Source organism: Danio aesculapii, chromosome 17 (assembly GCF_903798145.1).
Source record: "Danio aesculapii chromosome 17, fDanAes4.1, whole genome shotgun sequence".
NCBI classification, from domain to species: Eukaryota; Metazoa; Chordata; class Actinopteri; order Cypriniformes; family Danionidae; genus Danio; species Danio aesculapii.
The window spans coordinates 28846274-28870634 of NC_079451.1; the positions used below are offsets into that span (position 1 = coordinate 28846274).

Genomic DNA, 24361 nt, shown 5'->3' on the forward strand with positions numbered 1-24361 from the left:
TTATAAAATTCCTCCAACTTTAATCAGTTCAAAAAGTTTCACAACAAATGTAACACATAATAATAATAAAGGGGAAATTCACCGTTGATCATCAATTTCTGGATTGGTACATTCTTCTTCCTAATGAGAATGTTGGCATTTATGTCGTTTTCTCTGAATAAAACCTTTTGGGTTTTATCTGGACAGGAATTAACGATAAAAAAGCAAAACAAAATACAAAATTAAATGTAAACTGAGATTTATTTTGCTCTACGTAGTGTCCTGCAGCACTACAGCATGGTAAACAATGTAAATTAGTACAATTCGGGAAAGAAAATAACTCCAAAGCAGTCTCTGAGTGAGAGTTAACATGAGCAGTTATAAAGGTGTAGCCTACAAGAACCCATAAATATTTCAACCACTTGTTTTTTTTTAAACTTCAATTTAATGAAAGCTCACAAAAGGAGCAACCGTCCTCATTGAGGAAAACAAAAAACCTGATGTCGGCTCAGCGACAACACACACGCACGCTCGCACACCCACAACAAAACAGGACGAAACATCTGCGTGTTCCCATGGTAGTAAAGATGCTGTACAGTGATGCTGATATGAACATGTAGAAGCTGCTGAACACTCCTGTGTAGAAAAAAAAACGAAAAGCGCAAACGGAGCGCCGCTTCTAAGCAGCATCGATCAGACTGTTCAACCCAGTCATCCGCTTCACATTCTGCTGAGAGCTACTGTAGTCCCAAACCACACCAAACGCCGGCCAATGAGCATGCAGCACCTGTGCAAACTCACCAATCGCAGACATTCATTGACATTCTCATTGGCTGAATCACCCACACACACACATATACTGACACGAGGTATCATCTATACCTGCTGTCAGAACTCACACAGCTCCCTGCAAACGAAACAAACTGCACTCTGGTCTTCATATATATAATATACATGAACAAATACATGACGTGTGGAAGTCGAAACGAAAAACGCAAAATCACAAGCGAGTTAACTGTACAGATGTGACACTTCATGCACCGTTCAGGTTACAGTGACCAAACGTAAGCTGTTGACAATGGAAAAGTAATACATAAAAGTGTCTGTATGAAACGCGTACTATGCAATTAGGGCCACTGGGTGACAGTATCGTTTACATATTGGCATCGTTTTGGTCAAGAGACAGCCAAGTGCGGAAATCACCTCCTCGCAAGAAGGGCCTAAAGTATTCACACACACACACTTAGAGAAAACACACAGAAGAGCAGCCACAACAACGCTTTAGTTGTGTGTTGAGCTTGTTTAGGAGTCAGCGCAGTGTGTCTGTGTGTGTGTGTGTACTGTGTTTTTGTGTGTGAACTCAGTCACACATCTCCTCGGGTATTTCATGAGGGTTGAGGATGCCAGGCACGGACATCTGCAGCTTGTGTTTCTCCTCCTGGGCCTGACGCAGCGATGCCTCCCGCTCCTCCAGGAACAGATCAGATGTGTCCTCGCCGGCAAACTCCTGCAGGTACAAAGAGAATCCAGTCAGCGGTTCATGGTTGTTACTAGCACAGAGTGATCTCTGCTATAATTGTTGTCTCTTCATCTCTCTCACACACACACACATACAGATCTGGTCAGGAGATAATAATATTCAGGGTTCCCACTCTAAACTAAATGTCAAATTCCCTGTGTAAAGAGCTGAATATCTATGAGCTATAATGAACAGTAAACAGGCGGCAGTGTTGAGCAGTCCCTCTAGAGCTGAGAAATTCTGCAATCGCTAAATTAAATGCAAAATAAAACATGGTGCAAAATTTTATGAGGCTTGCAGACAATTTTTTTTAAAGTGCTGGTTTTTCTCGAGATTTTGGCTAGCCACTGTTCAAATTCCTCCCATGACATTTGCATTCATTTGAATTAAATATCATATTTGTGTATGAAAAAATGTTCATCCAGAGTGCAATAAATAGCTGCACTAGAAACGCATGGCACGGCGCTGCACTTATTCTTGCTTTAGATGCATCATGTGACATATCTGTAGCTACGTTTCCAACCACCTATTTCAATGCGCATTTTGAATATGTGCATTAAAAAAAAATAAAAAAAACGATTAATGGAAATGCCAAGATGTGCATATATTTTGAAAATGAGCATGTTAATTTAAATTACAAATAAAAATTGATAACAAACATATGCACATAACTGAGTAGGATAAACTTTTTATTCCATAAGAAAAGATCCGCATGAACTAAGATGGAAACACTTTTACCAAACAAATTCCAGTATGTGCAAAAAAAGTCAAAAAAAAAAAAAAAAAAAAAAAAAAGTCATGCAATTTTGTTATAAGAGATCATGTGCTGATAAAAATGTGAGTGAATGGACAAACCAGCAGGCTGAGCATATTGTAAAATATCTGAAATGTTGTTTTGATCATTCTAAAACATCTATTCTATTCTATTAGTGCTATTATTTTATTCATTACCTCCAGAATAGTCAAGAGCATCTGTGCTCTGCATCTGACACCTTCAAACGTCACCACGTGTTCATTGCGTGTTGGGATTGTCTTTTGAGGCGTAAGTCATTGTTTAATTAGGGAATTTTTTTTTTTATTCATTGATGCCAGTTAATCAGGAAGTGACGATTTTGTTTTCTTTGACTCGTTGGATGGAAATGGTGCTTTATTTGCATGTCTTTTACGCGATATTCCAGTTATGCGCATAAATTTAATTTGCATCTTTGGATGGAAACATATAGCTACTGTAATGCGCAATTAAACGTATACCTGATATATCAAATATGACATACTAGGCTTTATGATTAAGAGGTAAACATTTTCTTTCTTGGTTTGTCTCAGTGTTATAGAAAATACAGCGACCAAAGGATCTTGAGGTCAAAAAATTACTAAGAACTAAGATGTGTACATGTATGGATGTTTTCACAGCAAAACGACAAGAAAAACACATGAAACAATGCAATAAAAATATACGGCATAAAAAAATAATTACTTTTCTTTATAAATGGAAGACAAATTACAAACAAAAATAACTTATTCCATAACGTGGACAAAAACAAACAAACAAAAATACCTGACTTTCAATTTCTGGATTAGACCATCTAAAATTCCATGATATTCCTGAAATTCTGTACAGACTGTATATTCTATCCCACTTCCACCACAGGAAACACTGAGCATTTGTACATTTTCAAATATTTTCATTTCTTATGATGTATTTCTATGATTTAGTATGTTTACAAATGGGGATCTCAATTTAATTCCCCACAGTGACAAAAGTACCCATGAGACTGGGCTATCCTGGCTGAATTTAGTCTTGACTCAGTTGCATGAAAGCATAAATTAAGCTATGGAGATTTATTCTTTGCAGTTAGCCTACTCCAGAGTAGGCTAACATTAATCCTAGTGATTTATAATTTGGTTTGGTTTTGTTGTCAATGCTACTAGAAATGAATGTATGAATATATATATATATATTTATTTTATTTTATTTATTTTTTTTTATAATTTTTTTGATGAAACCTCAAATTACAAGAGAGGCATTTTTGAACTTGTTACCTGACTGGCTTACATCAGATTTGATCAACACTTGCCTCATTGATTCTATGATCGATCCTGTGGTCTGTTAACAAATGCTGCGAATGTGCACTCATCCTGGCTATCAACATCAGGCTTGACATAGAAGCTCGTTCTCATCCTGGATCAGAAAACGTGCAATGGACCAAGCCAGTCCATTAGGAGGACCTAATTAAACTCAAGCCATGCTCTTTCTGTTCTCCTGGCTTTCTTGGTTCCACTTTTGTTCAATACCCCTCAGGGTATAAAAACATGCAAGTATACACACACCCTCTGTCCCCATGCACTCCAGCTGACCCATACAGTTACACCACACTTCATGATCTCTTAAAAGGTCAAAGTTACAGCACACTCGCTTCCTCACACCATCTCCGTTTCCTCCACTCACACCCTCATCTATCATCTGCTCAAATACGTCATTACTACTAGTATTAAAGTCAACCCAATTTATTTAGAGATTATTAAGGCTCTCAACTGGTTTGCAGCTCACCTTGATCTGTACAAGGAAATCCCTCAAGTGCTCCTTGAATGCTGCGATGTCTTGGTTTAAACTGAACAGGCCAGTCACAAATACTTTTACCTGGGCACTACAAAGAGGAAGAGAACAAGCATACAGTCAGATGTGAAATCAAACTAGACATGAACAGTTTGCAGACTGTTGCTGCAGAACTAAAACTGTATTAATTAATCTCACAGCAAGATGTCTACTGAGAAAGAACAAGCTTATACCTGAGAGATGCGTTGCATAACATTCAACCAAATGCAATAATCACCACAACAACTGCAATTAATGGATTTACTGACACATGTATTGCAAATGCATTTTATCATTAACCTCTAAATGCTTTGAAAATCTGTATAATACTTGGGTCCTTCTAAACCCAATGCATTTTTATTCCTTTTTCAAAAGATGCAAGTTTGTGAAGCATTAGTGCAAGTGCATTGTGGAATACTCACTCTTGTAAGTGCGGGAAAGCTGATTTAAGCAAGTTGGCCACATACTCCTGGATGAACACTTGGTTGTTGACTGGGTTTGATGGGTTCAGAGTGGTACTGATTTTTCCTTCCTCGACGAGGTTAAACATGTATGCCAATATAGATGCGTGCATGGTCAAACCTAAAGTTTTATTGCAAAACAAACATAAAATATAAGAACCGAATGATAAATAGTACAGTCAAACCTGAAATTCATACCCCTAGCAAATTCTGACCTAAAGCTTTTGCTTGCGTGTGAGTAAAAGTTGAGAATTTGATGCCTCTTGTACATTGATGCCTCTTGTACATAGTCTTATTATCATTTGGGAGAAGCCTGTGTCATTTCCGGTCAAAAAAGCAACAAACAAAAAAAACTTTCTGGTTGAATAAAAGAAACTTTGCCAGGGGTATGAATAATTTTCAGCTTGAAATTATCTAAAATAACTAGTGTTTTAAGAGCAAGTGATAGGAGCTGACCGGCTGTGTGTGATGTGTCTGTGACGACAGAGAATATGTGTTGAAGGATGTCACAGAAGTATGTCTGATAAAAGCTCTGAGCCGCTGCCTCCTCTTGAGCCACATTCTGCAGCAAAGTGTAAAGGATCTGCAGGCCTGCAGGACATTTCACATTGTATAAATGTTATGATTAATGATTATGGATTATTAGATATGCATTACGGTACATTGGAAATCGGTGTTCTCACCAGTGTCTGCCACATTTCTCATCGTGTGTTTAAAAGCCCATATAATGGAGTCCAGGACAAGCTTAAACTGGGCCGGTGGGATGGCCAAGAATGCTGGGAAACAGTGAGAGTTCACCGCCTGAAGCAGGTAGAAGAAATGTGTCCGGTGCTCTGGGTACTCTTCAAAATCCTAAACAGAAATATAAATGCATGCTAGTAAATCAGTCGTTTATTTTTTAATGACTAATTTTATGCCATGGAAAATAGTTTGAAAAAAAGCAGGAAGAAAAATAGGAAATTCAAATGAAACTATTTTCTTTTTACATAATAAAAATGCATTCACAAATTAATTATACATAAATAAAACTAAATAAAGATAAATTTAGAAATAAACAAATATTAATAATAGTATTAAAAGTACAATAAAATGTGCTTGATGAAAATGGGGTCTTTATCTTTAAGCAAAATGTTTTTTTGTTGCAAACTTATTTGATGAAATATGACTTTAAATAAAAATATCAAAATGATTGATATTTATAGTGTAATTTATTGTTTGTCAACGTATAGAATTTTTTTAAAACATTTTGCAGGGAGAACTATTTTTATATTTGTGGCCTAAAATTGTGATGTCTTTTCTCAAAACTTATGACATTATGCACTTTAATTCTTGTGTTTTGCTGCAAAAATGCCAAAAAAATCTTGGATAATTTGTTTTTTTATCTCAAAAACCATTAGACTCAAAATTCTGGAGGGAGTGAACAACAAACATGAAAATAAGAATTACGATGCAATCTGGCTTTAATAATAAATGACAATGTACTATTAAATATTTAGTTCATAATGGTGATAGATAAAAAAATTGCAGCTTACTTTGTTGATCATGTTTAATGTGCACTCAAACACTGCATCAAATATCTGCGGGATCTCTCCAGTGATGTGTCCGCCCAGTTTGTTTACGATTGTTGCCATGGTGCTGAGGACTTCCGGTTCTCTTGCTGCCGGCACATTGCGCTGGTAATCAATGAGCACAGCATCCAGCAGTGGAGGAACAAAGTTCTCCCCCACCTAGAGCATGAACAAAAAAAAACACACATGCGCACACAGGCTTAAAGGATGAGCGGATAAGTGTGTGTTGCGTAAGGACAGCGCTAATCTCAACAGGTTCAGACTGACAGACCTGAAGCAGGTAGAACAGAATGATCTGTATGGAGACGCATACTGAATCTAACAAACACACTGATATGAGACTTCAGGTTGCTGCAATCATTTCATACTTATTATAAAATAGATTTGGTCCGTTGTGGAGTCTGGTTTTGCTATATTAAAGATATTGATTTTACTTTGATTTAATCACTGAGAAAGGGACTAAGCCGAAAAGAAAATGAATGAATGAATAATCACCAAGAACCATTTGTGACAACAAGAATGGTTTGATTAGTTAATTAAATTGTCATGGAATGCTCAGATAAGATAACATATTGTTTGTTTGATTGTTGTTGTTTAAACCACATTTTTCATAGTGTGGATGGATATTTTACTGTTTTTTTTTTTTTGCATTGTTTTAACACTATTTATTTGTTATTATTCACAAATAATAATATTTCTTATTATTCATTTCTCCTATAGACAACTGAATCAGAAGTTCTAAAACAATAGCAATATAAGGTCAATAAGCAAAGTGCATTTCTTACATTCTGTTACATGACGTGTTTTCCAACCAATATTTTTTGTTGTCACTAGATACGTTTAAATGCATGGTGAAATATGGATCAAACTCTTTATTTGAGCAATTCCCGCATTATGGATATGACATTTGCACTAAAAACTCAAAACATAAATGCACAGAGAAAGAATATTTTAACTTTATATTAAAACATTTGTTTATATTTTCTTAAAACAACTAACTACAGAATAATATGATCAGAAAAATATCAGTTTTAAAAAAAAAAAAATTATTTTAAATGAGCAAAATAAACATGCATTATGGATTTGACCAAAAAGGTTTGCGATTTTGCAGTTTCCAACATACTTTGCAGAAATTCTGTGCATTTAACTACACAACCTAAAAGCAATAATGCCAATCAAAAGGATAAGTGTTGGCTCACTATAAAACAAAAATGATTGAATTTATTTTATTTTATATTTTTGCATTTATGAGGAAAAAAGCGTCGTTATGGATGTGACAGATGTGAAAATGCCACTTTTGTGACTCTGGTGAATCAAATATAATTGTTTGAAAACATTGACAGAGGCATTTTTGAGTATATTCCCAGTACTGTAAAATACAAGAAACTCCAAAAAACTCCAAACAGAGGGTTTCACTATTTTGGTGAAAACGTAATTATATTTAATGGCAAGGTTGATATTTGCATGAAATTGCTAATTTCCAAAAAAAATGCAGTAAAAATAAATGTTTAGATGAAGTGTAATATGTCATATTGGAAGACAATACATGCACTACATTATTATTTTATTAAAATATTTATTAATAAACTACCAAGAATTTACATTTTTAAAGAATATAAGGCTACTTAAGATAGCAGTAAAACTGCAAAACAAGTACAAAAATTATTTACAATAATATGTTATTATTATTTATTTATATTATTTTCTCAGTTTTTGATTTTCTTGAAATCATCTAAAACAAGTCACTAGTACTATAATTTATTTTGAATAGCATTACATTTTATGGATGTGTTGTGGAGTTAAGAGAACTGTGAATTTTCATAATTTCTAAACATTTGCCCCGTTTTTGTTTAATGTGAGTGTTGTTTCCCCTCTAGACGATGCAGTTTTAAACCTATGCAACTTGCATTCAGGTGAGACTTACTTTCTGGAAAATATGGAAATATACATTACAGATTTAACAACTTGATTTCCATCTAGACTGCCAGCCTAAATAAAGCTTTGGGTCTCACCATTTGTGGGTCATTAGAGCGGCTGACCCAGCCTGAGATCAGCTTTAGAGTCTCCCTCTTGACTGTGCGCATACTCCTGATGAGAGGCTGCTTGGTTACCATCTCACCTATATCAAAAAAAAGCACAGACGTAAACAAATCTCTTGTGGTCCTGACTGGAGTTAAATAAATGTTTACATATTTCAAAAATGGTCCAAATAAGCACATTAGAATTTGAAAATAAATAAATAAATAATAATAGTAATAAGGTAACCGTTAATTCAACATTACTCGTTTTGTGTGAAGCTGCAGTGCTATATATAGCTGCTCAAAAAGCCCTGTAATGGACTGCTGTTCACATACACACATGGCGCTAAGCTCTGTGGTAGCCTTTTGTCTTCCAGCTGAGTGAGTTTGTGTAATCAGACTGACTTCAGTTAAATGTGGATCTGTCACTCTGAGACGACCAACTGAGATGCAAATACACACAACTCTGCAATCACACACTCATGAACTCGTGCCTACCTGTTATGATAAAATCTGCAATGCACACAGAGAGACCTGATTGCTAAAATAAAAACACGTACCGTTGGTCTGGATAGCAGCAGAGATGTTTTCACTGAGGCACTTGTATACGTTGAGCATATCCAGGTAGATCCGACCAAGCTGAATGACAAAAGGGTGTCCCACTGCTTTACACGCTCTAACATTGGTCTTCAGGATGCTGCCCAACTGCTTCACTGTCTCCGGGTCCTTCAGGATGTCCACGTTCTACAGCAGGACAACAGTATTCATTTCAGGTCAGTTTTAAAAATGGGTTTCAAACCAAAATCAGCAACACACAGTTCTGCTTAAACCAAATTAGCAGTTAAAGCAGGAATTGTATAAAGCATGATCGATTCTGATTGGCTCTCTGTATCATTCATCTGCTTTCTGAAACTATACGCACCTTTGTGGCCTGCTGAATGATGCTGTCCCACACCTGGTTAGGCAACAACATGTACTTCTCTATCAGGTGTTCCTGCACAGCCTGGTCAGTCTGCGCTCCAATCATATACCCAACAGCTTCGTAAAATGTGTGCACCTGAGAACAGCAAATGGTCACTCAAGTCCAGCTGCTTTCCAAGAACATCTCAATAGTAGTATATTTGGTATATGTGGGACAGCCAGACACAGAGAAGGCTAAAGGAGACAGATGAGGTTATCTGGTACCTGCTGGGGCTGCAGGTCACAGATGATGGTGTTGATGTTGTTGAGGATCTCATCAATGAAGGGCATCACCTCCCCCACCTGGACCTGCACAAAATGCCTCCTGCACTTCTGAGCGATCTTAATGAATGTGTCACACGCCATATCTTGCACTCCATCATGGGTTTCTGAGAAAAAAAAAAGTGAAAAGACCACATGACTACATCAGTGCTTTTATAATCAAGTTAAAATTAAAAGGTCAGCTTTAATGTATTACAACCAATGCTAAAATAGCTAAAACAATAGCAAAAGATGCTGAACTTGCTGAGTATGTGTACTGAAATGTGACATCAAACATGCAGCTATTTTAAGATCAGACAAAAAGATATCACAACTGTATACAGACAAACATATCTGATTCTATTCTAAGACTTCAAGCCTTTGAAACTCACCATGCATGAACTCAAATAATTTGTTGACGACTGTCTTCAGGAATTTCCAGTGTGCACGTAGGAATCGTGGGTACTGGCCCACTATGTACATGATGTTGGAGGCAATGATGGCCTTATTATCCTTGCCTCTCTTCTGCTCACACAGACCCAGTAAGTCCTGTAGATGACATAGGCACATTATTATGGTTTTGTTGTTATGTTACATAATTCACTAATTTTGTAATGTATATAACAGACCAAACAAATAAGTCTCCAAGTCATTGACTTTAACTGATGTCATTTTCAGGCCACTTATGTTTTAGCTTATATGTTGCTAGGCAACATCTTTCTCCCACTCAGTTTTAGCCACAATGGTTAAAAAGGTGCAAATTTATGGATGCCAAACAGGTAATAGGCAGAAAATGCCATTAATTATAGCGAGTCTGATGGTGGGGAGACATATTAGGTATGAGTGACGCATCTAGGCTCAGTTCAGCATCATAGATGAGGATTAAAAATAATCATAAAAAATGACTCCAGACACTACTTTTTGAAGACAAATGCACAATACAGTGATACAATAAGCTTTTTAGCCAAATCAAAATAGTGGTCTTGTGGATGTGTAAAATGTACCCTCTGGTGGTTTTGTTTGTTAAAGACGTCCACACCTTTATAACTGTGACGAGGAACCGCTTCTCATCTTCTTCATGCATGGCTCCACTGATGGAACCAATGGCCCAGCACAGCGTGTTTAGGTTCTTCCAGGACCACTCAGTACCGTTCACCTGATTATGAAGCTTTTCTGTCATAATACGCTCTGTGTCGGCATAGTCCAGATGGGTAAGGTAGACTACAGAGAGAGAAACAAATTCACAATGTGATGAAACCAATAATAAAGCACAGTTTATTAGTCAAAACATCTGCATTAAAGTAAAGAATGGCCAAGTTCTCACCAAGCGTCTCCCTCATGTTCTTGTATAGATTAATAGAGTCGGTATCCTTCATGAATTCTCGAACCACCTCTCCCTGATCGTTCTCCACCACCAGCACTTCCTCTGGCTTGGCCATTCGGCTCACCATCAACAAACGCACCTGCAGGACAGCAACACAAACTCACTTATGGATGCTACTATGCAAGGTGAAATTTCTCTAAGTGGTGTGTTTGTGAGCTAACCTTAGAAAGCACGGGCAGGTAGAGTTGTCTTCGGGGCGGAACATCAAAGTGTTGGCTCCCTGAGAGGAGGGGAGAGGTGGACGTTGAGAAAGGACTTTCTCTGTAGAGTTCAGCTGCAAGGTGGTTCCAGTACTCCAAACAGATCTTAAAGATCTCTGTCTCCTCCACTTCTGACACTAGCAACATGTAATGTAGAGCCTAAATGCAAAAACAAATAGACCTTTAACACATTGGCACAAAGGCTGATTCTCCATAATGAACAGTTTGTGTATTTACCTCCATAAGAGTCTCTCTGAGGTTTAGCCTCTTTTCTATCAGCTGTCCGTGCTCTTTGAGGAAGGTGCAGAGGAACAAGCTGAGGTTCTGAATGAAGTTTTGCTCGTCATCTTTACCGTTGGCATACGCCAGTCGGATGTTAGTGTTCAGGGGAAGCATCTTCAACAGAAAATAAATAGAGAACATCAGATTGGCCTAAGGCTGACTTGTACATGTGAATTTTGCAGCAGAGAGGAAGTTACTTGTTTGAGCTGCATCATGGTCAGAGTGAAGAGATTGACAAACTGCTCTTCGTACTGGCTGACGCTGACTCCTGCTATCTCAGTCAAGCACTTGAGGGTCACGTTGCGAAACATCGGGACATTTAAAAACTATGGACAAACCCAACAATTAGTACAGCAACTACTGCTTTATAAGTGTGAAATGCTTTAATACACAGTGTACAAGTAAGATAAACTCCAGACAGGTTACCTTGTATACAAGAGTACTGATGAGTTTAGTTTCAAAGATATAACCTAATGGAATCCAGTTGAGAAATCTCAGTAGAGTCTCTAAAGTTGCATGTACCAGTGGGGCATTCTGAGAATTTTCCTGAGAAGTGGGCAGAAGGAAAAAAACTGGGTTAAGCCAATTAAAACTTAACAATTAACAAAGGTTTGAACATATGGCTGATTTTCACATTTCCATATGGTTCAATTTCAAAACTTTACTCATGAGACACTAAAAATCACAGACTTTTAAAACTATGTACATGGATTTGAAGTTACTCATAGCTGCAATATGTATTGAGAAAGAGGAGGGGAGAATGTGTGCATTTTTGTAGGAGAGAAAAAAAAAACTAAATAAAAACAATATGTACCATCACAAACTGGCACAACTGGAATATCTGAGAGAACTCGTTGCACATGCTGTGGATGGAAACCAGAAAACACAACAATACTTATTGAAATCTGAATGGACCTCATTTAATAATCATCAAGCATAAATTAAGACCGTTATTTTCTTCCTCTTTTAATTCAGTCTCACCTGTCCTTCAGGTGTTTGGCTTTCACTTGTGTCATCTGACCACTGGAGAAGTCAAACACCTCCTCACTAAGGAGCTTCAGAATGATCATGTTGTTCTGGCACAAGCTCTCACTAGTGCGACTTGCACCCACAATGTCACTAATAAATGTGGGCCAGTGTTTGGGCCACTCCTGCTTCAAAATCTACACAGATCACACAAACAGACATTTTCACTGGAGTCATCAAATGTACACACACTTATGCGTCGTGTGACATTTACTTCTTTTTTGTAAACCTGTGGCTATGAATATTTATTGCTAAACAAACCTCACCTGTACCAATATCATGTTGAGTTTTCCAATGTACACCTTTTCTTTCTGAAAAGAGGCAGAGCATTTCATAAGACAGACAGCAACCACAGAAAACTGTTAAACAAAACAAGTGGAATTACACTAACCTCAACATTAGCTGCATCTGATGATGTCTTGATAATGAGACCCACAACATATTTTTTTATGCCTGAAACAAAAGCAGCGCAGTGAAGAGAGTCAATGCTTGCAGTTAAACTCCACAAAGCCCCATGAGCTCTCCACTTGGATGGAAGCAGCTCATCTCAGAGGACTAGTTTCTGTGTGTACATCAGCATATTTAAGATTTGTTGCCTTTCTCACAGTTAAACAAACAAACAAAAAGACTAGCTGCAACTGAACTCAAACTGCTTTATTAGTAGCATTTCTTCATTTATTGAAATCATTGTTAAAATGACAAAATCACTGTTAAATCATAAAATAAGCTTTACTTTTTTAATAAACTAGCATATAAATAGGTGTTTGTCATTGTTTTGCTACGTGTGATCCTTTACAAAAAGGAGTCTTTTTAGAAACAGATGAACATTACGCCGAGCAGACGACCTTCCATGCATTTTTAAAAAGGGAATTCAGCTCAACTTGGCAATCACACACTTGATTCTAATGAATGTCTTGGCCTGCTAGAAACGTCTTGTAGTCAAGCCTGTCACAGACGTTGACTTCTACATTTCAATGATCCCTCGCTTGTCAAAATTCAGCCTTTGAGCGGCTTATGACTTAAGAATTGATTTAGACTGAGCTATGAATTACTTGTTCATATCAAAGTGGCGTGGGGAATTCTTGTGAGTCACTTTTACCTTCACACTGGTTTCTGGGCAGAATCTTCCATCTTGTTTTAATAACTGTTTCCAGAATCTGCAGAGCATAGTACTGTAATGCCAAGAGAACAAATCAAGCATTAATGACCCAAGCTTTAACCAGCTAATCTGCCAGAGCTGCACAAGGAAAACAAAAAAAAATTGCTTTTAACTTTGACTGCCTAATACATTTCCACACATTCTTTTTGATTTCAGATTGAAAAACAACAACAAAAAAAAAAACATCATGCAGATTTGACTTCAGTGAGAATTGTTGTAATAAAGAACTCAAAAGGAGAACAAAAAAAACGTATTCATAATCCCCCATCAAAACCCTATACAATGTTTGTATGAGATTCTGCAGAAGTTTTGCTGTTTCTGGCCACATCACACCAGAATGTGAAAGACAAGAAAGGAGGCATTAAATGGCAAATAGCTAATAGTTTGTTTCTCTGCCCGGCCACAACAAAGGAACGACGCAACAACTGTGTCTGAAAACAAAAAGAACCGGAGAATTCTTTGAAATGCATTAAACGTCAGCGATACGTTTTCTCATTCATCGACTACTAACCACATCCCTTTCTGTCTTAAAGTGACACTACTGTTTCCACCAATAACTGGTGTGGGTCTCAAAAACAGCAAGACGAGCCACAGGTTTGGGTCTATAAAACTACCTTAAGATGTTTTACATGCTGCTTTTAAGAAGGTATTCATGGTGCATTAGTGTCCTTGTTATGGTCACTAGACTAGTGTTATTTGGATCATCAGCATTTCGACTGTAGGGATTAATAAGGAAAGAGGAAAAAACGTGAGACAAAATGTTAATGTGTTAAAGCAAAACAGAGAACACTGATGACAGGAGGATATTAAAGGTTGAAGGCCTGGGGAAATAGGTTACTTGCATAGGCAGAGATTTCAAGGTTTCTGAAGGTTTCACAGAGTTAAATTTAAGACTTTTTAAGACCATTATGAATGAAATTTTAGACTCAAAGCACAAAAGGCTAAGGAATTTTTTTTAAATGGCCCAGATGGAAAAGATTTTTATTTGACAAATCAAAAAACGATTATAATTGAACACATTTAATAATATAATAATACATTAATAAAACAAATAAAATATTTTAGATTTTATTTCTTAGCTAAATATTGTATTCACTTGTATCCATACACCTTGCTTCCAACATACTTTCTTTAACATAAAAAAATGAACTGTTTTAAAAGTTTTAAAAACTATGATAAACTAAATCTATGTACAACAATCTGTCCAGGTCGGTGTTCTCAGCAGTAAATACATGGAGAACTTTTAAACAAATGTTATTGTAAGGAAAATAATTAAACCATTATGATAAAGTTAAAAATTACCATTTTAAATAAAAAGTTTAAGTTTTATAGAGATGGATTGTTGGTGATTGTATGGGTTTTGGCCAGATTGGGTAGCAATACATGAACAAAGGAAAATAAAGATTTAAGACCAACAACACAATATTTCAGTAAATTTGAGACCTTTTTAAGGCCTAAACTTTGGACATTTTAAGAACCCGCAGAAACCCTGGGTTTCACCCATTGAAAATCACCAGAAGGCTTTCACCTTTAATTGCGCCGAGAGTTCAAATAAATATTAACATTGCAACAGCATGCAAAGCATTACATTTTGACTGCTCGCATGTGATGTTGCAACATTTCTTGGTGCATGATTGAGAGAGAAAAATAACAGGGCCAGGGTTGAAATGTAGAAATGCTTGAGGAGAAAAGGGATTTCACAGCACAGACACTGATAATCCCTACAGTGAAAATAGCTGTAACCACCCATGATCGGGGTAAAAATAAAAATAGGGTAAACTGCCTGCCTATCTCCCTGTCGTCTCTCAGCTCCATATGAGGCATGTGCAGTGTGAATGGAGGCACAGCAGAATTGAGAGTAAGGGAATGAAAAGGTAGACCTTGTGGAGGCCTGCCGCCAAAGCCTAGCTGTGTCAAGGTGCACAGGAAGACACACCCCTTTTCGTCCTATTACAAGCAATCAACATAATGGAACATTGTGATTAATATCAAATATGAACAACTTCAATTAATTGAATTTGTTTGCTTTTTCACCGACTGTAAAATAAAATAAGCAAAAAGCCAAATGTTCAACAGCACTTTAATGCGCTCGTTCTGTATTTTGCTTGATCAATTTAGACAAATTCAAAGAATTTACCTGCTCTGTATTTTTTCCTGTCTGTTCTTCTAGAGGCCTCACTTTTGGGCCATTATCATTTTGATATTATCGATACTGTTGATAAATCAACTCAAACATTAGTAATGACCAGAGTGTTAAGAGCAATCTTAAAAGGCAAGCAGACGGCAAACTGGGTCAGCAGTACTTTGAGGAAGTCTATTAACACACTGAGGAAGACAATTCATCCCAAACACACACACACAAAAAAAAAGACTAAGGTTTATGGTTTATCAGTGGAGAAATATTTACTTTAGAAACCAGAAATTGTACATGGATTCTCTGCTTTCCTTTATAAAAATATAATAAAAAAATAAGAATTCATGGGTCACAGTTTTTAATACATCCTGACCTCAAACAGTCAGTCATCAAAGCAACTCTAACTGCTGTACAGATGGAGGTACTGAGGCATTTCACCGTCAACAGAGGATCCTCACACATCAACTTTAACTCTGACTTTTCTTCACCAGGAGAAGAATGTGAGGAGAGTGAAGGAAAATGTGATCTCACAAGTGCACAAAGGAATCTGTTTTTGACTTGATGCTAAGCAACCCCAGTACGCTTAAAAAGGGTCTTGCTTACATAAGGCAATATTCCTGGTTTGAAAGAAAAAGCCAAAACCAAATTGTGATTTTGTATGATGTGTGATAAGAGATCAGATCTTCCTCAAAGTATAGAAACCATGACCCTCCACTGGAGTAAGTTGTGTCTCTGCTTACTTTGGTGTTCATGTTCTGAGAGAACTCTAGAATGGTGTCGACTCGTGTCCACGCATCCGGGTGCTCCTTCAAATGAGTCAGCACCTCCTGGGCCATTCTTTGCTAAAACAGAGAAACATTCATCTTAACTTGTATAACACTATAGTGCAACAAAATACTGGTAATGAGTGTTAATGATGTCAGTACATACACAAATGTATATACAAGATATTAAATAAACAAAAACTGCCATTCAAAAGTTTGGGAATATTAAATTACTTGACATGTTTTAATAAGAATAAAAACAATAATAACAATAAAATTAATAATGTGAAATATTTGTACAATTTTAAAAATCTGTTAACTTTTTAAATTATTTTTGAGTACAATTTATTCCTATGGTGCATTTTGAATTTAAATTAAAGTAGAATTTTTAGCAGTAACAGAATGCAACAGTACGGTTACTCATGTAAAAATACCAACTTTCCGCAAACCTGATGGATTTTTAATCATAACTAATAAAGACAGACAAATTGAAAGATCTACAGCTGTTAATTAATTGTATATGCATTTTGTTGAACCTATCTGTTTGCAAAATCTCAACATTTATAAACAATATATATGCTTAGAGGAATTGGTGCATAAAATTACATGACCATGATGCTGTACAAACAATATCAAAAATCTGAAAAAACGGCAGGAAACAAGTGTCACTAACGGATTTTTTTAACTAGCAATCTAGATCAGAAATGTCCAAACTAGGGCCAATGGAGCAAAGTTTTCCCATGTTAGCCTTTGATTTTTCACAGAGAGGGAGAATGATGGGGATGGGTTAGACGTCATGCCTTTAAAACAAACTTTCGTTTGTTTGTTCTATGGTAAAGTTACAAAAAACAAACTCAAATTAACCATTGTGAATTAATCCGATTTTTAAAAAATAAACATACTGTCACTCGACGGATAGAGTTCAATGCAGAAGACATCAGTATGCAAATCAATGCAAAGGCAGGTGCAGATTCATTACCGTTTTCCGCATTGAACTAGGGCTGGGCGATCTGGCCTAAAATCTAAATTGAACATTTTAACTCCATTAAAAATTTATGAACAATTATTTTATTTATTTTATGTTTTTGCCCTCATAGTTACCTGACATGTTTTGTACAGTAAATGTGCTTGTATATTACAAGTAAGAGGCTTTTAAATGTGGGGTGCATTACACGCTATCCACTATCTATAATTATTTATTGAACATCAATGCTGAACAACTGAAAATAAAACCCCCACTGCCTAAAATGCAGCTCTCCGCACCACCCACCCACATCTCAACCAAACTGACCAATCACAAAGCTTGTGCTACGCATCGTTGTGACATGTAGTTAAATTTTTTTGAGAGGTGTGCAAGTATGCAGAAGTATAAAACATAATATAATAAGTATAAATTAGCCTTGACAAAGCGGGGTCACGTGACTCCACACACACTACAGAAAGTAATTGAAAAAATTGACCTGGAAATTATTTTTGATCTAGACGATCTCACTACACTACATTCCATTCCTATCTATCAAGCAATATATCAATCAAAACACATCATTCAACATCAACACCAAAATTTAAATGAATTGTTTAATAATTTTTTTGATTGCATTTGAGTCATATGATTGTAATTATTTATTTCCTTGTTAAACTCATCAAGCGCACAGTTTTGTATCTTTGTTTTTATCAAGTTTTCCTAATCATCTTTGCTAGTAGTAATATAAAATGCCTCATAGTAGCCTGGTTCCATTAATGAGTTACATGGTGTTTTATTTTAAAATACACTGCTGGTAAAGTGCACAGGCACTAAAGAGTTATATTTATCCAGTATTTAATGTCAAATGATCGCCATAATAATGCTTATTTCAGGACTCTTAGATGAATACTTTCCCTTTCAATCCATTTATTGTTATTTGTACTGACTATATTTATTGTTTGATGTGCATTGGATACATATCAGCTAATGTTATATTATATTTTCAACAGACACGTCTGGTGCTGTATTTACCAATTTGTGAAATGATCTTACTTACCTGTGGCCCAACTCCATGGTACAGGCAGTTGACCACATTATCCAGCAGGTTGATATCCAATTTCTGGTTAAAGTCCAGCAGCTGTCTGGCTGCGTGGTCGGCTAACATTGTCATAATTGCTGGCATAGAGCTCTGTTGGGGACATGGAGGAAACATCCAGCAGGGGCAAAGTCATGTCAAATGAACATATGGGTACAAAAATCCAAACAGCTGACCATTACACCCCTCCCCCTACCAAACTCGGGATCACCCAAAAAGCCTTATATGATCTAGCCTGCCAACACACCAATGCCTAATGGAGGGTTTAATCCTCAATAGCAATGGGATAGGTTGGTGGCGCGATAAAGGTAACATGCTTGCAGCTTGGATATCCTGATATGTGGAGAAACAAGAGACACTCACTGGGCTCATGATCATCACACCAGCCATTATTCTCTGAATGAGACCACGTGCTAGGCAGCCCTTTCGCTGACGACATTGTTTACATATAACAGAGGCGTAGCGTTACTGAGCGCTCTGCATTAGTACACACTTTCTTTCTACTTCCACAACACCACAAGACTTAATGCTGACTAGACTGAAGGACACTTGAATGCCCATTGCTCAAGCTAATTCAATTTGCACCCCGGAGCCAAACTATTGCGTAACAAGGTAAGCATTACGGCCAAGAACCAAAAAAAGTTTGGCATCGGAGGAAATTTCAAGAATTTATTTGGACACGACACAGTCAAGCTTTGTGAGACCACGGGTCTCGCAGGCATAAACAAAGTGATGGTGTGTGTGCCATAACTAATCGTCAGTACTGCGCAACCTGTTGATTTACCCTCCTTTTCCACACATCACCTTATTTCATTCAGTAAGCAGTGACCACATAGAGCTACATACGTGCATGCGCACGTCTTCAAAACACAACTGGGTTGGACTAAGATCCTGCTGTTTATGATGCCCTAGTCATGTTTATTCACGAGAAGCCCTAATAATGCGTCGCTGTACATGACAGCAACTGCGTATGCATACAATCATACAAACGCGGCTAAATGGACACTTTAGCGCGCGACCGACGTTAAAACATTCAAGCCAACACTTCTTCCATAAGAAAACACTGACATTGACGGACTACACCCGTTTTTAGATGACTTCTACGGGGGTGACTTTGCAAGGATCTCCCTCGCTGACTCTGGAGCAACCCCTCCCACCAACAGTGTGCTCTGCACCCTAACGTTACACCTGAAAGCTCTGCAGGCTTCACCAGCAGTAAACCAGGTAAGAAACACACTGTGGATGTGTATACGCGTTTTTATAACGAATGCTTCGGCTCTGGAACAGTGCAGAATGCAGTTTACAGTTGAATGACGCTGGCTAAAACCAAACAAGCGTGCTGCTGAAGTCTAGCTCGTGATCGGAAGCGATGCATTTGTGATTGTTATGATGTTACGTGAGATTATAACGATTTTTACACGAACAAACCCCAGATATATAATTTAGTCCAGCGTGAAACCAGGAGCCATCACGCAACAAACCCGCAACATCCAACAAACACTCAGCAGCAAAACCAGCTCACTTTCTTTCGACCTCAACCTCTATACGTGCAATTTCTATTCATTTCCACACAATCTTACAGCATCATCATTCTCCAAACCAACCCAAGCACTCTGGCTATAAGTTTGCACCCCAAATTTACCTACCTAAAGTCCAAGCCTTTGAGAGAAAGAAGGTGGGCTTGTCTGCCAGAGTTGCTAAAATTATGTTTATTTGATCCAGTATCGCTGGTGCCTGTTTGTACACGCTTTCTGAAAAAAAAGCTTTAGGATGAGCCGTTGGCTGGCCAGCCACACTATTCCTCTGTGAAGACTACACGAGCTAGTTGTTTGATTTAAGGACCACTAGGATGTGAATTCCGCACCATCAATCACGGCGAGTTCAGCATTTTCTCACTCCGGTTCATTTTACGAAACAAAGTTAACCTTATTTCAGAAATGTGCTCTGTACTGAAGTATATTTTGCACCAGGGCGGTATTAGAGACTGAGCCTGTGCGCCTCTTCTTCTCACAGGCAACAAACTCGTAACCGGTTGAAACCGGTTCAGACTGGGAGATTCCATCTCGGTTTAGTTTTCAGCCGATGGCGCCGCGAAAAGTTTGGATTAACGTCACGCCCATGGCGGCATGCTATTGGCCGTTGCGTTGCTAAGTACGTCCTCGCTCGCGGACCATTGGACGGCGAGCACGTCAATCAATCTCAACTCTTTCTAGCGCCCACGCGACCGCTCCGCCCGTTTGGAGAAAAAGAAGGCAAACTGCGTGCAGAATGGACTTGTAATTTCTGATAATATTGCGCTCGTGTGTTTTAGTTACCCTTCTAATAAAAGCTAGTTTTAGCGTTAATAGCGACGTGTTCTGCTCGACTCTGTCGATAAACATTCGCGTTTATATCCGCCGCGAGCTTTAATTTGATATTCTCTAGCAGTGCGCGGTTGATAATTGCATACATGTTCGGGGAAATGAATTTCAGGGTGGACTGAAGGAGATCGAGGGCATCGAGTCCGCGAGGCGGATGTTGGAGCTTGTACTTGTGCTGATTGTAAGCTGGTAATTTTCCACGAGCCACGAAGGGGAGTGGTTGTTCAGAGTCAGGGTATGATACGCATGGCACGGGTCAGAGCTTGATACAATTGGCTTGTGATGGTCTTCATAAACTTAACTACCGCGAAATTAAGTCCGGTATGGTTGTGATGGATGATAAACGCATCGAATCGCTCAAAACATCATCATAAACTATCGGCGTGCTGTTTCAGACAGACGTCAAACGCTCGCATGTTCACCCCCCTTTTCGAGAGTCACGTGACGCAACGCCACTTAAACGTCAGTTGATGGAAAAATACTGGATTTTGTGTGCTCAAACTAATGTAGTGCCTGAACTGAACAAAGAATGAGAACAAGAATACATTGTCCTCAAGTCGAGCTGTCATTTAGGCTTGAATATAACTTAGTTCCACAAGGTCACAGTGTTGAAGTCTTTCCGTTTATTCCAGCATGTGGCCAGTTTTACACATCTTCTGAAATGGTTAACTAAACAAGCAGTGTTACTGCACTTTAGGAATAGTAATTTTGTAAATTACATGTTCAACACTTATAGTAGAGACCAGCATTTATTCCTGTGTTAGCTGGTGTTTAATTCAGCATGGCTGTTTTGTGCATTTAAATGGCTCCAGGTGTGATTTGATAATCAGCTGTTGTGTGAATCAGATCTATATTCATTACCCTTTTGTGTGTTTTATTATATGCAGGTCACATGCCGATGTAAACTTTGGAAGAAGAGATAAGTATAATGTGGCTTGAATGAATGTCAGTAAGTGAACTGTCACAATGTCTAGAAGTTTCTATGAAATAGTTATTCCTGTTTTCCAGGAATCGCAGTCAACTTCTTTGTTAACTCCTGTTCCAGTTTTTTTTTTCTTTACAGCAGGTTACAAGTAATAAGTAATTAATAGAGAGAATGGGTGTGTTCAGATAACACAGAGTAATATGTTGTGTTCAGTTGTATGTTCCTTGTATTTAGTTTGAATTAAAGGGACCGTTCACCTGAAAAAATTAAAGAAGAAATTCTTTGTTTAAAAAATGTTGGAATACTTTAGAGGTCAACAGCTGCCTGTGTTCAACATTCTTCAAAATATCTTCTTTTGTGTTGAGGGTGATCATGAGAATTTTTTTTTTTTACATTTTTTGGGTGAACTATTTCTTTAAAACTCCAAAATTAAACCCTGTAACTCTTTTAACATTCACACACAGTGGATGTGCTCTTATTATAGAAATAAGAAATCTCTTGTGTTGCTATGACTTCACTTTGTGTAAAAGAAAACTTACCATACTTCCTTCCTTTGTTGTCTCAGCTGTTTTGAATTATTTTAAGAAATACAATAAAGCATTGAAACTTCTCTTGAAGTCTGGTTTTGTTTAATGCGGGTTCCCGATCATGCACAACGCACCAAAAGCATCACGGTGGCTGATGTGAAAACCTTGTATGCTTCCTATATTAAAGTGTGCCATTAATCAGCTCATTACAGAGGGTCTGAAACTTAACAGGGTCACAGGGGTGAGTGAAAGAGGTCGTCCTGCTGAAGTGAGCTGTAGGAGGGCTACACGTGCACTGTGGCACATACATGTGAATGAAATGGGCTGCTCCGTTTGGATTGGGCTGGATTGAGCCCGTTCCCACCGGTCCTACTAGTTCATTTACATGCATTATAATGACATCACCTGCTCCTCCCTTGTTTGACAGTTGTCATACCTATGGTGTTTATGTACTGTCTCATAAACTATTAATACTGCCTTATTTATTAATATAAATAAAAAAATGTTGTTTAGGAAATTGGTCACTATAGACAAATACCGTAAAACACAAAAAAATCCTGGTTGTCTTAAATTTTTAAGCTGAATCAAATTAACCCTATGAATTCATTGAACTTATATCATGTTAAACTGACCTAAAACAGCTTGCGCAACTTATAAAATTAAGTTAGATCAAGATTAACTTGGTTTAATAAGTTACAATGAATTAAATATATATATATATATATATATATATATATATATATATATATATATATATATATATATATATATATATATATATATATATATAAATATATATATATATATTTACAGTGTAGTTAAAAGTGTTAGAAATCATTGCATCATTTACTCACCCTTCACTTGGTCAAAACCTATTTGATTTTCTTCCTGCTATTAAACACCAAAGAAGATATTTTGAAAAATGCTGGTCAATAGCACTCATTGACTTCCATAGGAATCTTTTTTTCCTACTAAGGAAGTAGATGGGTGCCAGGCAGCAACTAGCATGTTTCAAAATATCTTGTTTTCATCAGAAGAAAGCTCATAAAAGTTTTTTTTTTTTAATGTGAGAGAATAAAAGAGATGGCAAGTTTTCTGGATGAACTTTCTCTTAATAAAATAATAAAAACTAAATGTAATTTAGGGCAACTCGGTGGCTGAGTGGGTAGCACTGTCACCTCACAGCAAAAAGGTCACTGGTTCGAGCCCCGGCTGGGTAAGTTGACATTTTGTGAAGTTTGCATGTTCCATCCTTGTGTTCACGTGGGTTTCTTCCAGGTGCTTTGGTGCCCCCACAGTCCAAAGACATGCGCTATAGGTGACTAAGCTAAATTGGCCATAGTGTATGAGTGTGTATAGGTGTTTCCCAGTGCTGGGTTGTGGCTGGAAGGGCATCCACTGTGTAAAACATATGCTGGATAAGTTGGCGGTTCGTTCCGCTGTGGCGACCACGGATGAATCAAAGGACTAAGCCAAAAAAAATTACTGGATGTAATTTATTTTATTTTCTAGCAAAGGAAATGTTTATTTTCATTTAGTTTAACTTGATGTACTAAAAACTATAAGATTTTTTTATGCGTGAACTTGAAAGCTGTAATAAATCAACAATCCTAGATATATGCAGGTGGTCCATAAAAGCAAATGTATTGTGAAAAAAATAATAAGTTGACCACAAAATCAGTGTCACAAAGTTTTATAAATGTAATTTTTGATGCATGTTTCATGAAGGAAATAAATAAATGACATTATTATAATTGTTATTATTCTTAGCGTTCTTAGCAAATGCATGATCCATTATTTGTTTTTGCCTGGTTATTTGAAGCAGTGTCTTTCTAATGGTGGTCACTATAAATAGCCCTGTCCTTCTCGAGAGGTGAACTTCATGACAACAACACAGACACAGACAATGAACGAGGCCTTTTGCTGCACAGGAAGTTTGGCTTCGTGAGGAACATGTTCAGGTACAAACAGCCCCATCTAGTGGCCATAATACAACAAAAACAGAAGCCATGACTTGTTTTCATCAGGGCTTCATGCGGTCGATGGAATGTTTACAATTTCAACAAGTAGTTATTAGTTATGAAACTTAGCTTTAAAGAAACCGAATGTATTTGTTGCGCATACATGTGAACGGGTGAATGTAAACAGTGTAGGAAATAATATAGCTTAATCCAAAATGGT

The 24361-nt window shown here is 37.3% G+C and overlaps 1 protein-coding gene and 1 long non-coding RNA gene across 2 annotated transcripts; one reads left to right on the forward strand and one right to left on the reverse strand.

The window, feature by feature from the left end:
• Positions 1-221: 221 nt before the first annotated feature.
• Positions 222-20578, reverse strand: LOC130244093 (exportin-1). The gene is made up of 25 exons (XM_056476373.1): positions 20015-20578; positions 18330-18461; positions 16285-16386; positions 13351-13423; positions 12643-12704; positions 12518-12562; positions 12207-12388; positions 12040-12088; positions 11652-11771; positions 11423-11551; positions 11181-11339; positions 10905-11102; positions 10684-10822; positions 10399-10580; positions 9752-9908; positions 9324-9487; positions 9061-9195; positions 8699-8882; positions 8133-8239; positions 6085-6279; positions 5236-5404; positions 5009-5143; positions 4514-4673; positions 4047-4143; positions 222-1486 (listed from the first exon to the last, which is right to left on the reverse strand). Exons 2-25 carry the CDS (start codon positions 18453-18455, stop codon positions 1340-1342), a joined length of 3216 nt encoding a protein of 1071 aa, XP_056332348.1. The 5' UTR covers positions 18456-18461; positions 20015-20578; the 3' UTR covers positions 222-1339.
• LOC130244094 (uncharacterized) lies at positions 18808-22557 on the forward strand. Its single transcript, XR_008839202.1, has 3 exons — positions 18808-18980; positions 19462-19592; positions 21616-22557. It is a non-coding gene; the product is annotated as an uncharacterized LOC130244094 (long non-coding RNA).
• Positions 22558-24361: the final 1804 nt, after the last annotated feature.